Source organism: Phoenix dactylifera, chromosome 5 (assembly GCF_009389715.1).
Source record: "Phoenix dactylifera cultivar Barhee BC4 chromosome 5, palm_55x_up_171113_PBpolish2nd_filt_p, whole genome shotgun sequence".
In the NCBI taxonomy this organism is placed as follows: domain Eukaryota; kingdom Viridiplantae; phylum Streptophyta; class Magnoliopsida; order Arecales; family Arecaceae; genus Phoenix; species Phoenix dactylifera.
This window is the reverse complement of record NC_052396.1, coordinates 16,872,165-16,889,630: the sequence shown is the minus strand read 5'-3', so window position 1 is coordinate 16,889,630 and position 17,466 is coordinate 16,872,165. Positions and strand designations below refer to the sequence as shown.

Here is a 17,466-nt window from a genome sequence, read left to right as displayed (position 1 = left end):
AGATTCCAAGCATGAGCCCGTGGTGGTTATCGTGTGCATAAGCTCGTGGAGGCTATTCCCATGTGTCAGCCCGTGACGCTATAAAGATTCCACGTGTAAGCTCGTAGAGGCTAACCTACGCATAAGTTCCTGGAGACCATCTCATGCGTCAGCCCATAGGTGCTATGCCATGATGAGGTTAGTTCAAATCTTATCTTGTCCGTCTGATTTACATGTTACTCTTCTCAAATCAGTTACCACTTCTATTGTGATTTTCTCTCAAATTCAAGGTATCTTTGTTCACATAATCATGTTCTCAATATCCAATACATATAATAACCATACGAATATATTTGTGCTGAAAATCATATAAAACATATTATTACATGCCAAACCAAGTTTATCAATGTAAATCTCATGATGCAAATCTAGCAATACAAACCAATAAACATATACACACACATATATATATTTAGTGACCGAGTACACCAATTTTTACCTTTACCGAAGAATGACTAAACACAATAATCACTGACCCACTTTATGGTTTATAAGCTGGGTTGCAGAGTACTCCGATCAGAACCTTCTTGCGTAGATGATTCTTTCTCCACAGAATCAAATTCGATTATCAAAAGAAAATCAAATAATGGACTAGTAACCTAAACTTCCTACTGGTGTCTACTAGGTGTCATTCACCAAGTCTCCCAAGACTCTATTACCATCTACCCGGGTCAACTAGAGAGAGAAAGACACCAAGAGAGAGAAAAAGAGGAAGAAGAAAGAGAGAGAAATTAGAGAGAGAAATAGAGAGAGGAGAGAGAGAAGAGGAAAGAAGAGAGAGAAATCATCTCTCTCCTCTCTTTATGTTCGGCCCAAGCCTTTCTCCTTTTTCCTTCGTAGGTCTAAGGGGTGGCAGCCTGGGTGGCCTGCCCCCCACTCAACGGTGGCCATGGCGGCCGCAACCCCAGCCAAATCGGCAGTCGGCGATGACGAAATAAGGACGATGAAGGCCAAAATAGGGATGCCCTATTTTGGCAACTTCCTAGCAATTCGCCAGCTCTAATCACGGCGAACATGGATAGAATCAACAGAGAAGAAGAGAGGGAAAAGAAGGAGCCTTACCTCGGTTCGGCAAGGCACTTCGGTTATCCTTCCCAGTGGAAAAAAATAGAGAAAGAACCCGAAAAGAAAAACTTGAAATTGGAGTGATTTTTTGCCTAATCTTTGGTGGATCTCAAAAGAGGAAGATGAGGGGTTAAATAGGCGTGATCCTAGAGTTCAAGTCAAACCCAAATTGCCCTAAAATTTTTTGATTTTTGGTGGGATCTCCGGAGTTATGACCGCCGATTCCATGAAGTTTCCTCAAAAATAATGGGGGAAGGAACACGTGCGAGCATATGGGACCGGTTGGGTTCAGCTTGGACTCGGCCGGTTTAAAAGAAAGAAAGAAAGAAACCTTTCAATTCATCGCAAACTTATTCATATTAAATGAAAATTCTACGACTCTGGATTCCAGAGCATTCGCCATCCCAATCAATCAATTATTAAGTGTGCAGATGAACACGGATGAAATGATTGCTATAGCTCAAAACACATTATAATCTAGTCCTGATTCCACTCGAGGAAGTTATGCGTTTTAATTTGTCTTCATCTAAGGCCCTGTTTGGGGGAGCTGTTGGTAGTAGAGCTGTTGGAAGTAGAGCTGTCTGAAGTAGAGCTGTTATAAAAAGCTGTTTGCTGTTTGGTAACTACATTCGTAAAGTGCTGTGGTACTTTATTTTGTGTTTGGTAAACAAACTGAGAAAGTACTTTTGTATAACAAAATTACCATAAAGGACATTGCATAGTATTATACAACATAACATAATAAAACATAACATAAATTAATACATAAATATGCGATATAGTATAATATTATTGTAATATAAAATAATATTATGTTAATATAGCATAATAGTAATATAATTATTAGAGTAAATTAATATTTGGTAATATAACATAATATTAAATTATTTAACATAACATATTAATGTATTATGATATAATGTAATATATATTATATTTATAGTATAATACAATAATAAAAGTATAAATTATTATAATTGTTAGTATAAATTAATTTTTCATAATATAACATAATATTAAATTATTTAAAATAACATATTAATGTATTATAATGTAATGTAATATAATACAATATTTATAGTATAATACAATAATAAAGGTATAAAATATTATAATTATTATTATACATTAATTTTCCATAATATAACATAATATTAAATTATTTAAAATAACATATTGATGTATTATAATGTAATGTAATATAATATAATATTTATAGTATAATACAATAATAAAGGTATAAAATATTATAACTATTAGTATAAATTAATTTTCTATAATAATTATTTAATATAACATATTAATGTATTATGATATAATATAATATGATATTATATTTATAGTATAATACAAAAATAAAGGTATAAAATATTATAATTATTAGTATAAAATAATTTTCTATAATAATTTTCCATAGTTTCCCATAAAATAATTTTTCACTGTCCAGGGGCTCTTCTTCGTGGTCCACGCTCGAGGAGAACCTCAGCGCGGGCCGCGAGGTTGATGATAAAAAAAAAACAATAGATTGATTTTGGAAGGTATGGAAAAGGATTAAAATTTTTTTCTTCTAAAATGTGGTTCAAGAGATGCATACAAAAATTGAAAAGAAAAATACCTTTTCTTATGGAAGGGAGTCTGACGGATAGGGTTCTTAGCTACAGCAGATTTTTAGATTTATAAAAGGACAAACTATGTAATTATGTTATTTTAATATGGGTATTTTTGTCAAAAATACAGCTTTCCGAAAAAACTGAAACAGCTTCCTCCCAAAAGCTTCAAATTGGAGCTTTCTCCTAAAAGCTGTTTTCAGCTTCCCGCAAAAGCTGAAACAGCTTTTTAAAAAATTTACCAAACACAGTTTTTCATCTAAAAGTACTTTTGGAGGGCCAGAAAATGCTTTCTGGCCCTCCAAAAGCTCCCCCAAACATGGCCTAAATAATTCTAATAGGTGGTTCTTCCACCACCATTCTCCTGCCAAGATAAATTATGCGTCAAAAATAAAATCCTTTTAAACATGAAGGCATGATTCCCATTCCTTTAATTACTTCATTTATTAACCAATTTTATGGATGGCATCGCAAACAAACATTTATGGTGCACTACGCATGCCCCTCCATGTGGTCATGGATGGTGCATCACCCGGCAAAAAAATAATAAAAGAAAGATTTTTTTTTTTTAATATGAAACATGATTGAAAAAAATATTAGACATTTCGATCTCAGATTAGATCGATCTTTTTGGCCTCGATATTAGTAAAGGTGAACAACCTCGGTAAAACCCAAGAAACCACTGTGCTAGTGCTAATGAAGACCGGCAGTTATGGCAATACTGCATGGAGTAAATGCACGATCAGCGTGATGACCGCTGCGTACTGATTACGCGGGACGATTTCCACGTTATAAACATGCAATAGATTGTTTTCTTCTAATTAAAGCATATCACGCTAAATCAATTAACGCATCAGCATACTATCCTATATAAAGACGTAGCCTAAGGGTCTTCAAGTAAGTCCATTTGGAGATTTTTCTTTATAAAATTTCTTTCTTCCACATTGTTTCCCTATCATTCTGACTTAAGTATCGGAGCATTCTGCCGGAAACTTTTCAGCAAATGAACTTCTTGTAGGTCATTTTCGAAGCCGACCGATTTTTTCTCACTTCGGTCATCTCATTCAGTTCGGTTTTCACCGACGTGAGAGCTGTGCTCCGACCTCGGATCGAACATATATAAATTATTGTACTTTGAGGGCCATCAAGTCCAAGTGGTACCTCTTACATTTCGGAGATCCAGGAACAGACATATAGCCAGGGTTGGGTAAGGATTCACCACTTTGGCCCCGTCGACGGTCAGCCTAGCCAAAAATGATAGTTGAATTAACAACAAAACAAAAGGTACAAAACAGGTAACTATAAAATGTAATCCAATAGTTACAATTTCGTAATTGGATCATGCACTAGGCCAAATCAGATCAAGCAAAGTAAAAGTCGGGTTTCATCTTAAAGCATCTTCAGAAACTTTAACAGTTTATTAATTTCATTACCATATTCACTTTGTATATTTGAATATATATATATATATATAAATAAACCAATATCCAAATTAAGTTGTCACTCAAAACATAAACAAGTGGGTACAAAGAAGTTAATAAGAGTAAAAACTTAAGACGTGATATTGTTAACAGCATCAATGCCTCTTGCTCATCATCATCTTAATTTATGTTTAACTTGTAAAATAGAGAGATTAAATTAATAAATTATTTCTATTACTTAAAATTATATTATACAACCAAAAATGTTCAATACGTAAATCAACCAATGTTTGGTAGGTAGTATGCTCATGAAGTAAAGTCCATGTTCTGTACTTTTACTACCAAACGCCATTTTTGGCTGCAGGTAGAGTAGTCTTAAACTTGACAAGGGATAACTAGGAAAGAGGGTATGATTCTATTCTATCTACTGAATCCAAAGGAATAGTCTTATACCTAGGCAAGGGATAAAGGATTGGAATCAACAATGTTGAATCCAAGGGTTAACTAGTTGTCACGAAGAGTCAGCATCAAGTTCCTCTCTCACAGTTAAGGAATTAGTATAATAGGATGTGTATGGATTTTGGTAGAGAAAAACTCTCGAACAAAACCTCACAACTTTATTAATCAACTTTTTATATGGAAAAAAACATGGTTATTTATTGTTGTGGGATCTTAAAACCCTTGAAACTCATTCCTAAGTCCTTATAACACAGTTATTTAAAACAATGATGACAACATTATTTTGTATAAGTCCAATATAACTTCTAACAATCTTTTTTATAGGGAAAATAATAAAAATAGATAAAAACCATTCAAAAGTTCAACTCCCATATTTTGGTTCACATGCATATGTAATGATTTTTTAAATAGAGGACATGAAAGGCTAGAAAAGAAGAAAAATTGAGGGAAAATAACACAAAGAAAGGGAACATTTAGGAGTGGATGGGATCCTCGGTAGTACTAAATGACATGTTTGAGGGGAAAAGAGATGGCTAGATTAAGAGGAGTTAAAATAAAATAGGGCAAGAGAGAGAGTTGACCGGCTCAATCCCTTTCTATGCAATTGTATTGTGCCGAAGCAAGGGATTAGTTATAGCTTAAAAATACTTGCACCTACTACTACCATTTCAAAGATTATTTAATAATTTTATCATATTTCTCTTTAAATATATTAATAAAGATGCTTAGAGAATTTTGTGAAATACATCCAATACGATCTTTTTACATTGAGATGTGCATGAGTATTATAGATTGCATGAAAAATGAGTCACCAATTATGTTGATATTATAAAGCAAATAACTTTAATATACATGCATTAGTAGTGTATGCAACTATTGCATGCAAACTGTATTCTCATGTGATGAAATAACCATTTTTATTAGGACGTCACGATGTTTGATACAAGTTATATGCAATTTATTCATGTAAGCTTACTAGGGTCGAAAATGGATTGGATATAGATAGGATAAATAGTATATTCATGTGTTTGTGTATGTATGTGTGTGTATATATATATGTATATCCTCCTTTTTTTATTTATAAATACACATACATGTATAGATATCCATATATGATATAAATATGAATATAAATGTATAGTTAAGCTTTATGAATCAAGATATCACTAGATAAAAAATAAATTAAGTTAAAAATATTAATATTGTCATTTATTTTTTTATTTAATACAAATTATATAAAATTGGATAATATTATAAAAAGGAGTAAATTATAATTTTTTTTTGAAGTTTACGTTTATTATACTTACACCCATTAGTTTGTAATATCTGCACTTATACCTAGAACTAACTTAATGGTGCTAGTGACACCATTGACCCCATATGAAAAGATGAACTTGCCTTTGGATGAGAAGAAATACATGTGTGTGTCTATATATATATATATATATATATATATATATATATATATATATAATATTCTTGGACAGTTTTTATGTCACTTAAGATTATTTTGGTTATTTCTAAATTTTTTCTGACATGATATTCAGATCTGATTTAAGGTTAATGATTTGATTAACGTTCTGCAAAATTATGGGTTAAAGTGTTGCATAAAAATAGACCTCAGGGGGGTTAAGTATAGATTTTTCAAACTATAGATGTAAGTGTAAGTTATTCCTAATCTCAAAATTTTTTTTATAATTTATTCTAAAAATCAGATATTTGAATATGGATATTTATATTTTTATTTAGAATAAATTACAAAAATTCTCTTGAGATTTATGTTTATTAAATTTATATCTAATAGTTTATAAAATCTATATTTACACCTAGTTAAATTAACAGCATTAGTGAAATCATTTATCTCATGTAAAAAAGTTAAAATTATTCTTGAGAGAGGAGGACTATACGTACATTTTTTTATGTTCTGGGTCTGTTTTTATGACATTTAAAATTATTGTGATCATTTTTAAAAAAGTTTAATATGATATTTAGGTTTTATTTAAGATAAATAATTTAATTAATATTTTGTTAAATTATAGGTTAAAGCGTTGGATAAAATTAAATTTTAAGCGATAAATGTAATTTTTTTTGAGTTATTAAGTGTAAGCATAATTTATATGAATTTTTATAATTTATTTTTTTATTTATTTTATGAATTGAGTAGTTGGACTTGGACGCTGAAATTTGTGTGAGATATAGACTCGGATCCGAAAATGGAAGGATAATGTACGGTCCTTTTCACCCCTCACGGCAGAGATGCATCCGCCCACAAACACCTCCGACACCACCGAAGTCCGGCGAGCTCTCGCCCGCTGCCACGCCCTCCGCGACCGCCTCCTCCACTCCCTTCCTCCCTCGAAGCTCTCCCCTCCCGCCCGCCTCACCCTCCTCCGCCTCGTCGACGCCGAGCTCCGCTTCCTCTCCCGCCTCTCCTCCTCTGCCTCCTCCCACCCAATCCCCAGTCCCCTCCCCACCAACCTCGGCTACCTCGAATCCATCGCCCGCGTCCTCCTCCACCCCTCCGTACTCGCCGTCTCCCGCGTCTGCAAGCCCCTCCGCCCCTCCTCGGCCCACGTCGACGTCGCGGCCATCCTCGGCCGCGCCCCCGCTTGGTTCCTCGTCTCCGATCGAAACCCCCACCACCTCCCCTGGTTCGGCCCCAAGGGCCTCCACGCCCGCGTCGAGCGCGTCCTCTGTGCCGCCCGCTCCGCCGGCGCCCTCGCCCCCGCCTCCGTCCTCTTCGTCTTCTCCAGAGGCCTCGCCGATGAAGCCGCCTCGAGAATGGCGGGCGACTTCGGCGCCGTCGAGATCGACTTTTTCGGTGGTTCGGACTTGTTCGAGGAGTTGGAGGAGGAGTGGGTGGGTGTGAGAGCCAAGGAGAGCAAGGTGTTTGAGATAAAGATTGATTCGGGCTGTGGGGATGATGGAGTTGTGCCGTTGGGAGTTGTCAAGGATGGAGGGGAATTGGGTTCGGGGGATGGCGTTTTTGGTTCTTTGATTTCGAAGATGAGTCCTCCGAGCCGAGGGGAGCCCGTGGAGGTGATAAACTTCGATACGACGGCTTTGGTTGCGATGGTTTCGGGGATCAGCAATGGCGGTTGCGAGCGGTTGCTGAAGGCACCGGAGGATGAGATGAGAGCGAGATTTAAGAGCAACTACGAGTTCGTGATAGCACAGGTGAGGCGCATTTTGCCATATTGTTTCTCGATTCATCGCCCCATTTAGCAAGGTAGCAGCTTAAAGGAGTAAAAATTCCGTAGGGTTTTACATTTTTTTAGCCCAAATATCATGTACAATTAGATGGTATTTCGCTGGGCAATTGTACAATGATCTGCATGATTTGGGATGTAGGTTTCCCCCATCCTTTTAAGCTTACAATTCAGGTTCTAGGAACATCCTAGGATGAATATTTAGGCACCAAGATAGTGAAATTCTACCTGGGGAGCTCCGTTAATTCTCCAAGTCCTGCATCGACTATATCATAATTTATCAGCATTGATCGCATGAAAGAGTAGAAAAGGGCACCAAAATAATGGAATGGGTAACTTGAATCATAGTGAAATCAACCAAGTGATCGGAGACATGTGCAAAACCTTAAAAAAAATCTCAAAAAGTGAGAATAAGACTGGAAACTGGTGAAGAATGAATTTTAAAGAAAAGAAAGTAAAGAAAGCACAGAGGAAGGAAGGATGAATATCACCAGTAAATAGAATTCACTGCTTGGATAGCTCTCATGCAGTAGAAAAGGGGTATTTTGAGGTTATTTTAAATCTGTTTGGTTAAGAAGTCTTTTTGCACTGGCTATGGCCTATGATACATGTATACTTCAAACCAATATGTATTGGATATTGATATCGATCGGATACAACTATTGTATGTGTTGCATATTTATTTTAACGAGCCTATTTTTTGAAATCAAGAAAAAAGTTGTGGTTATTTTTGAGATACTTCTGAATAAGTTTGGGAACAAAAGGGGATTTTTTTTTTCCTCCAAAAAGAATGAATCATGATTTGCGTACCAATCCAAATCGAATGGTATGGGACATACCGTACTATACCAGTTCGGTACCAATATCCGGTATGGATGATGTATCGATACTCGGTACGCCTATTGATACACAGAAAAGATTTCATACTGTACCATACCGACACAATGCTAGTGTGGCACCAGTATGGGTCCGGTACTGAAATAGCGAACCCTGAAATGAATATCTTTTTAATGGTCGACATGATGGATAAATAGGAATTTGTGATTTTATTGCTATTACAGAGAGTATGGTCTATGTTATTATGATAGACATTATATTATTATCTGTTTATCACATATATGGTTTATACTCATATCACACGTGTGTATTTTTGCATGTGCATATCTATTTATATTATTTGCTGTATTTCTCGATGTCTATTTTTTTTTTCAAGATTAGTTGTATCTGCAATATCATTATCATGTTTTATCCATGTCCCGTATTTGCATTTGTGCTTATAGGTTACGTTATGACTCAAAAACCATTAGAAAAGGGCTATTAAGGTCTATGATGCTGAATACTCAATGGTGAGTTCTTCCCATCCAAGAGAAACTGAGAAAATATTGCTAGTTGATTCTTGAACGGTCTATGAAAGAAGAGCCTCACGGTGGACATCATAGGACTTATGTCTTGTGATGAGTCCCGAAGTCAAAACCAGTCCTAGTTCTTTCTACTTTGAGATTGCATTCCCTGCATATATTATTTTGTTATTTTAAGAAACTTTCATCTTGGTATTTTGAGCCAAATCAGGGTTTGTTTAAGTTGTTCACTTAGTTCTACTAAGGATTAAGGAGTGAAATAGATTTCTTAGAGAAAATTAAAGGCCACCTATTTATTGAAACCTTGGGAGATCATTTGACATTTTTCCTGAGTTCACTTCTAAAAAGCAGTGGTCTTAGCAGGTCTTATGTTAGTTATATGTTGAGTCAAGGGAGTCTTAGAGCCGTTAGGAATTTGTTTGATGATGGTTTCTTCATTCTTATTTTCAAGGTTCCATGTTAATCCAGGAGTAATAAACTTGAAAGTGATTAATACTTTAGTCGAATAATTCAATCTTAGGCTTAAAAATAACCTAGTTTGGCCACCCTATCATCCTTCGCTACGACGGATGGATACTTTGACAAATTATTCTCTTATGATTCAAAAGTGAAGACAATGAGGAAAAGAAAGAAAAACAGGGAAAAGTTCCAAAGCAACATTTGGTGATATATGGTTGCCATGTTATCTCATGCTTTCTGTGTGAATTTTGACATGCCTTTCTTTTCTTCAACATTAGTTGCTTGCTACTGATTTGGTTGACCCTTTATATCATTCATATTACCCATTGGCAGGTGATGTCTGAACTTCAGAATCAAATTCTAGCAGAACTAGAAATTGCAGTAGCTGGAAAGAAAGGTATTATCTGTGAAAGTGTTCATTCAGAGTTTAAGGAACTTGTTTCAATGTGTGGAGGAGCCAATGAAAAGTTGAGAGCTGCTCAATTAATAAAGTGTCTCCTGTAAGTTTCTCAACTAGCTATGCTTTTTTGTGTATTAGTATATTACTAACTTATATGATACAGTCACGTGGGATTTTAGTTGCCTCATCTTTCACCATTGTGCTTGTGCTTTTGTGCTAGCTAGCTATTCTTAAGCTTGCTAGAGAAAAAAGATTATGTGCTCCAGAACTGAGTATTATCTATTTTTAACTCTTGGTTTATTTCATTTATTAAATGGGGAATTGGTTAGAGTCACTTTGTTTTTTTATTATATTAGCACACTTATTTGACCTGGTAATTACATAATGTTTAAAGATTACATAGTTGCCAGGCTGATGGTGTTTGTATGTCTCCATTCAAAAGGATGTGCAAGGTCACCATATGTTTCAGAACTTCTCAAGACTTTTGAGTGTCTTGTTAAAAGACATTGGAGGACAATGACGGCAGTTGATTTTCAACAATTTCAAGTGCTAAAAATAATAGACCAAAAATATTAGACAATTACTAAAGAATTATTTATTCCTTTTTATTTATATAGTATGTCATAAGAGCAATGTCTAAGACAGAAAATGTATGAGTGAATGATTAACTCAATGTAAAAGTCAAACACTTCGAGAAATATTTGTACGGTCTAGAAAATGTTTCCTTTCTCAAAGATTTAAGTTCCAAGCGCTTTTAAGAAACCTAGACACCTGGCACTAGTGCGGTGCAAGGTCTTTTTTGGGGGGTTGGGGTGTGGAGGAACGGGTAGGGTCATAGAGTGTATGGGTGCATGTGCCCCGTGGTGTAAAGACCTCCAAGGCCTCCCTCGCTTTAGTGTCCAACCCTTCACTGCTTATACGCATGGAATGCCCCATGGGCCCTGTTAATTTTGTATTATTTGCTGACAGATGTCCCAGGCTTCATGACTTTGGGCCCACTTAGCCAAATGCTGCTTCCAAACTTGAGTAAGTTAAAAGAAAAGCCATGTGGTTTCGAACCAGCAGCCAAATTAGTTATGGGTCCAAGATGGCCCTTCTATGGTGCCTCATGAATGCTTATCCTTGTAGGCTGCATAATAATACTTAAAAAAAGGAAAAGAAATTACTGTCCGATCTTGCCCTTCCTCAATTCCTGCCCCTTTCCCTCCTTCCCTTCCGCACCCCCCCTCCCCATCCATACCAATGAACCTAGGAGCTTTTAGGGCATTGACATCTTGTCATTTGACAGTGGTTGTTTGGCAATATTTGGATTTGGCACCTAGAATTTGATGTAAGTTTCTCTCTCTTTCTACTTCTTGACAGAAGATCCATTCAATAATTGTTTTAGATTCATGAACATTTAGTTTCTATCTATGTATGATTAGTCTTAGTCTAGAGATTTCATGAATATGAAACATTTAGGGCTCTTCTCCTCTAAGCAAATGAGGTTTTATGGAGTAGTTATTTTAGGTCTCATGAAGCATCTTAATCAGGTAATGTACAGTTACAAATAACTGTGTACTCACAGATATTAGTATGTGCAGGAATAGTATAATCATGTGCAGGGACAATGTAACTATGTACAAGAACTAGTATAAGTGTGTGCAACATAAGTGCAAGTGTGTGCAAATCTTGCATAAATGTGTGCAGGACTAAAAGTTAAATGCTAGTGGTCAAAGGACTGCCTGTTAAAGCCCAGTCAAAGAAAGGACTGGGTGTTAAATTCCCTAAAAGAAAAATTGGTGTGCTTATTATTGATTCTATTTTAAAAATCAACTAAGCAATTTAACCTTTGCTAACATGAATGCTGAAATTCTACCTCTTAAATAGAAAAGGTTGCCTTTGATGATTTTTTCTCTAATCCTTTATGAACGTTGTGATATTTTTTATTTCACTTGGGGTTGATTTAGATTCTAGAATGTCCCATAGCTTATCATTATTCAATATTAAACACAGCCATAAACTAATCAAATCAAAAATCAGGTATGAACTAAATTACTGATCTTGTCATAAACATAGAATAAACATTGTACTTTTGTTATTATTTTGCATTGGCCTGGAACCTAGAGAAACCTGACCCAAACTTGCACCCTGATTCACTTAGTTGGGTTTCATCTGCTCGACCTGACACGACCCAATGATGATGGGTCTAAAATTTTTTCCTTGGACGTCCCTGACTTTGTTAGCTAATGGGTTGGTTCCAGATCTAAAATTGTGACCTGAAAGAAAACCAGGTTAGGGCCATGTCATGCGCGCGTTGGCTTAGTCCAGGCCCAGTTGCAGGCCTACAAAGAGTTCATACAACAAGTGAGTTTTTTGCATTTCCTGTATTTTTTCATTACTTATATGTGTAGAAAATATTTGTCAATATATACATCATGACAAAATAGATTATTTTCTAATTTATTCTTTTGACTTCTTTGTTCTTTCATTATATTATATACTTCCATATGATACAAATACGAAACATATGAATGTAGAGAATTACACTTCATGATATTAGATTAAGTTAACCACTTCTATTTTATTTTGTCAGGCAAAGCTTTTCTTTTTTCAAACAAGTGCCAATTTTGCGATTCTATCTTTAACTTATTAATGTTTATTTTTTAAGCACGATGATAATGCTCTCTCTGACCAATCGGTTTGCCTGAGCAGGGTCGTGCCAGACAATCCTTCAGCTCGTGTGATGGGTCTTCCCACAACAAGAAAGATAGCCTTGAAGAACAAGATTGTTTTTGGGACAGGGGATCATTGGCATTCTCCGACTTTGACTGCCAATATGGGTTTTGTACGAGCAATTTCACAAACTGGTTTGTCTTTGTCGACCATCGAACATAGACCGCGTGCGCTAACGGGGGATTAGTGTCTTTAGAATGACAGCTTTATGAGGGTAAGTTTGTATCGTTAGTCATATGATATGTTTCATTTCCTTGGCGATGATTGCAAATCACTTGATAGAGCTCAACACCATTCCCAATGTTCCTTTTGATTCAAAATGCAAAGAGGGCTGACTTAATCTTGCTTTGTTACTAGTCCAGAGGTGCGGAGGTAGTGGCATTGTCGTGAACCATGGCAATATGAAAAGAAGGACAACAAACATGAGATATTAGATACCTAAAATCCAGTAACTTGCGTAGCTGTCTAGAGGTTTGAATTTTCCGAGCAACCTGCTCAAATTGTTTTCTGGATTTCAACTTTAACGACTTTAATACATAATCAGTCTTGTGCTTCAAAACTTATATAAGTTCGTCTTATAATCGAAAACGCTAACAGTTATTAAAGCTCCAAGTAAGGGTGAAGTGTGGCTCTGCTGTTGCTAAAAATAAAGCCAAGTCACTTCCTTATATTGATAAAATTTAGACAAACAGTAATTTTTAACAGACCTTTTCTGGTTTCAAGATGTATGACAATGTCTGTGTTTTTCATCTTATTCTCATTTCCATCTTGCACTTTGGTAATCTTAAAAGATGACAGAGAGATACTGCTTGTTATTTATATCAAATAAAAAAAGGCTCGGAATGGAGATACATATAAAACTATGCAGGGCATTAGAAACTCAATTATGGAATATGAGATGGTCATTAATGTAAGTATACACACTAGGACCGAGTATAAATTAAATTTGAGGGAAGGAATGAGTGAGGGAGATGCTCCACAAACTGCAGGAGAAATCCTCACTTTCAGAGTTCGTCAACTGCTTGGGTGCATATGGATTCCCAGTTCTGTCGACTGAGAAGAATTAAATCCGCTATGTTTCAGTGGTAACACCGAGATGGATATCTTGTTTGTTGTGACCGAGGGGTCTCCGTTGTCTTGACCAACAGCTAGTGCATCTTAATGATGGTTTACTTGTTCATCAATTTAGATGCTCTGTTGTTCATTACTGTACATGATCAGTATTGCTGTAAAGGTGAAAATGTCCCATGCTTGATTCATTGAACCAAGATTGTCATTGGTGGTTCCAGTGGAGCCAGCATGTTCAATTGTGATACGATGCTAACCGATGTAACTGTGAAATGATGAAAAGAGAAGCGAAGTTTTTGGGGCTTGTTCACAATACGAGTAAAATATGAACTCTTGAGTTGTTTCCTCCGACGCCTCTCTCTCTCTTCTGCTACGCCCCTTTAGAACTGAGCCAATGCCTGCATCGATAAGTGGGCACTGAGTTGGCCCTTCCCACTCTTTGTTTTCTCCCTTGAGGATGGCACAGTGCCGACTCTCTTTCCCTCTCTCCCTCTCCCTCTCTCTCTCTCTCTCTCTCTCTCTCCCCAATGGAGGGTCAAAGCCCTTGTTCTCTCTCCCTATTGCTCTCTCCTTCCCTCTCTTTCGATCTCTCTCTCTCTCTCTCTCTCTACCTTCTTTGAGGGTGGGCACTGCCACCCTAATGCCCTTACCATCGTCCACCGCCATTGCATGCAAAGGGATCCTTCATCAAGGGGCTATGGTTGGGGTTAGGGCTATGATTTTTGCCAGCAATAGGTTGTTGGCTGTGATGGTGATTGGCTATTGCTGCAGGTTGTGGCCATGAACGTTTGTTGATGCCAGCGGCGGATTATGACGAATAGGGGCATTATTAGGGGCAGTGGGGTGGAATCTGCTATTGGATCATCTAGTAAACTAGCGCTATTGGGGTCGCCATCATGGGAGGGAGCAGCATCAATAGCTGCTAGGGTGGATCTCTTCACCTAGACTCGCGTGGCCCTCTTCAATCAAAGTGGAATCCACCATTGGATCATCCATTGGTCACCTTGAGATTTATGCAAGCAGATGAATAAATGAGATGTATGCGATCGATGATCCAACTGCGGATTTACACTAAGCTAGATCAAAATTGAACCAATGTGAACTCTAAATTGGAGACTCCGCACATGGCTTACCGGAGATCAAAATTTCTATATTTTAGGTCGTGTGGTGGGTGATCGCACATAAACTTTGTTCCAATGGTGGTTGATCCGAGACTCTAATCTTGCTTTCCATTTGTTCATTAAACCAATACTGGACTTCCAAAAAAAATGATAATACGAACATTTTGATTAAACAATAGAATTATGGTATACGGTGAAGTGATACCATACTGTTAAGAGAAATGATGGTAGGATCATTTGGGAATGATGAAGGGCCACTTTGAAAATTTTTAAAGATAAAGAGGGTGTATGTGAAAATTTCCCTACATCACATCCATGTGTTGCTATTTTTCTATTGGAACTGTGTTTTCTCTTGCCCTGCGATAACCAGCCCCCATGCCTATAAATGCATCCAACTCATAACTACTATAACATCTGAAATTTATCGTATCTGTATATACTAAGACGATCTTAGGGTTTTTACCTTACAGATATTTACATGTATCTTCTTAATGGTGAAATTAAGTGCGAATTCTTTAGTTTATCGAAAACCATGGACGCACATAAATTAGAAGGTAACGAGGACTACTTCTAAAAGAAGGTTTGTGATCCCATACACAGGTAGGTTTCTTAGGCCCCATGTAGTATTTAGAGTTAATTTCTCGGTAAAATCATATGAGATTCTTAATTCGGTTTTCCTACAAATTCTAATTTGAGTGGGAAATTGATTTCCCGGTAAATTCATCCGTGGTAAACCCCTATCATCAATTTGTTGCCTTTTCTCATTCAGGAACAAATTTCTCTTCGATTTCTTTCTCTACCTACTAGACTCCTGTTAATTCCAAAGAAGGATAGAGCTATCATACGTCGGTTTCTCCATATCATGATTCCCCATTTAGTCTGCATTGACCACTCATGCATTAAGTAGACGGATCCTATAAATCAAACATTGTTGTCCATATACAACTTAAAGCATCCCATATTAAAAGGAGTTTTGAATTGGAAGAATTTTTCTAAGAGATTCCACCTATCAGATTCATTATCCAAAATACCCTTAGCTCTTGTTGTTAACCCCCTCACACGATATTCTAAAATATTAGAAAATAAAATGCACTTGAATAACAGAATCAATATTGCAAATGAAATCATTTCTCAATAAATATATTGAAAATGAAATACATAACTTGTAGTGGTGTGTTTGGCTGCCCCAAAAATAAGAAATTGTCCCAATAGTCTGAGACATTACGATTTCTAAATTCATATGATTCGTTCATAATGTCAATTCTGAATTCCAAAATCAAGGTCTTTCCTTAAAGTTGTCATTTGAAATCTAAAGTCAATAGAAATTTTGAACATCTTTTAATTACAGTTTCATAAAACAGGTTTTGTGGAAGAATTTCTTCTATGCGTGACCTCTAAACTCTGCTTCGGACTTGAGTTTAATCTTATATGCATCTATTATCTACTCTGTATTTTTCAATTATATAAATTTGTGCCCTTAAATAATTTTCTATGTCATGTTTTATTTCTTCTCAACTGCATGTTCTGCAAATTTGGCCTGTGCTTTGCTTGCTCATATTTTCATTTGTAGTTTTGATAAACTTTTATTCTTAAAATTTTTCTCCCATTTTATACTTCTAGTTTAGCTACTTTTTAACTTCTTAAACTATTACGTTTTACATTTTCTATATGTTTGTTGATCTGTCTCAAATTATCTTATTTTTGTTTAATTCTAAAACTAATGACAAAAGCCATCAAGGGAATTCATTTAAATTGGAGTTGTGAGAGGGATTTCTCGTAGGAAAAGATCTAGCTATGTTGTATCATCACAGATAGGAATTCAGACCAAAAATAGAACCTGGGAACAGAGGAGTAGACATGGAACACCGTCTGGATTACTTAGAAAAAGATTAAAGTGAGAAATAACAATGCAAAATGAAAAAAAAAGGTTTAGACTATTAAAAACCTCAAGGTTTGGCATTCTGCCAAGGTGAAATCAGTGAGAGCAACAGTGCTGCAAGATGGTGAACAATTTTGAGAACCAAAACCTTGTCAAGCTCACTGCCCAAAAGATTCAATAAATAGAATTATTACAGAATCTAGGATTTCTATCAGATACCTCAAATAAACACTTGGATGATTTTGAGAATCAAAACCTTGTCAAGCTCACTGCCCAAAAGATTCAATAAATAGAACTGTTACAGAATCTAAGATTTTTATCGGATACCTCAAATAAACACTTGGATTTCCCTAAGTGATCACATCCTACCTGTACATAAAATATCCCAGACCAATGCAACTATTTTTTTTTCTTTTTTTTTTTAATGAAAAGACCAATGCAACTATTAAATACCTAATTCACTAACTCCCAAATTCTTATTCCTCTATCCTTCTGCTATCATTCCTCCCTCTTTTTCCTCACTCTGATAGCACAAAGAAACTAAGAGTTTCAGATAAAGCTCTAGACAGCATTGTTTCTCCATCATTATTAGTGTGCAATTCATGGGTTTCTCCAGAGAACTATGAGCTCAACATCTGATCAAACAGATAAAAAGATTTTTCAATT

At 36.0% G+C, this 17,466-nt stretch overlaps 1 protein-coding gene across 4 annotated transcripts; it reads left to right on the top strand.

Moving 5' to 3' along the window:
* The first annotated feature begins 6,795 nt into the window (after positions 1–6,795).
* On the top strand, positions 6,796–14,110 carry LOC103712465 (UPF0415 protein C7orf25 homolog). 4 transcript variants are annotated; one of them, XR_604938.4, is made up of 4 exons: positions 6,796–7,768; positions 9,951–10,117; positions 12,261–12,363; positions 12,712–13,088. XR_604938.4 is itself a non-coding variant. In XM_008798993.4 (4 exons), the coding sequence occupies exons 1-3, from the start codon at positions 6,848–6,850 to the stop codon at positions 12,917–12,919; spliced, it is 1,296 nt and encodes a 431-aa protein (XP_008797215.1). In that variant the 5' UTR covers positions 6,799–6,847; the 3' UTR covers positions 12,920–12,946; positions 13,095–14,110. The 4 variants fall into 4 exon arrangements, 3 of the variants coding, with proteins under 3 accessions (XP_008797215.1, XP_008797214.1, XP_008797213.1); XM_008798993.4 differs by lacking the exon at positions 12,261–12,363 and adding an exon at positions 13,095–14,110 and having other exon boundaries at positions 6,799–7,768; positions 12,712–12,946; XM_008798992.4 differs by lacking the exon at positions 12,261–12,363 and adding an exon at positions 13,090–14,110 and having other exon boundaries at positions 6,799–7,768; positions 12,712–12,946.
* Positions 14,111–17,466: the final 3,356 nt, after the last annotated feature.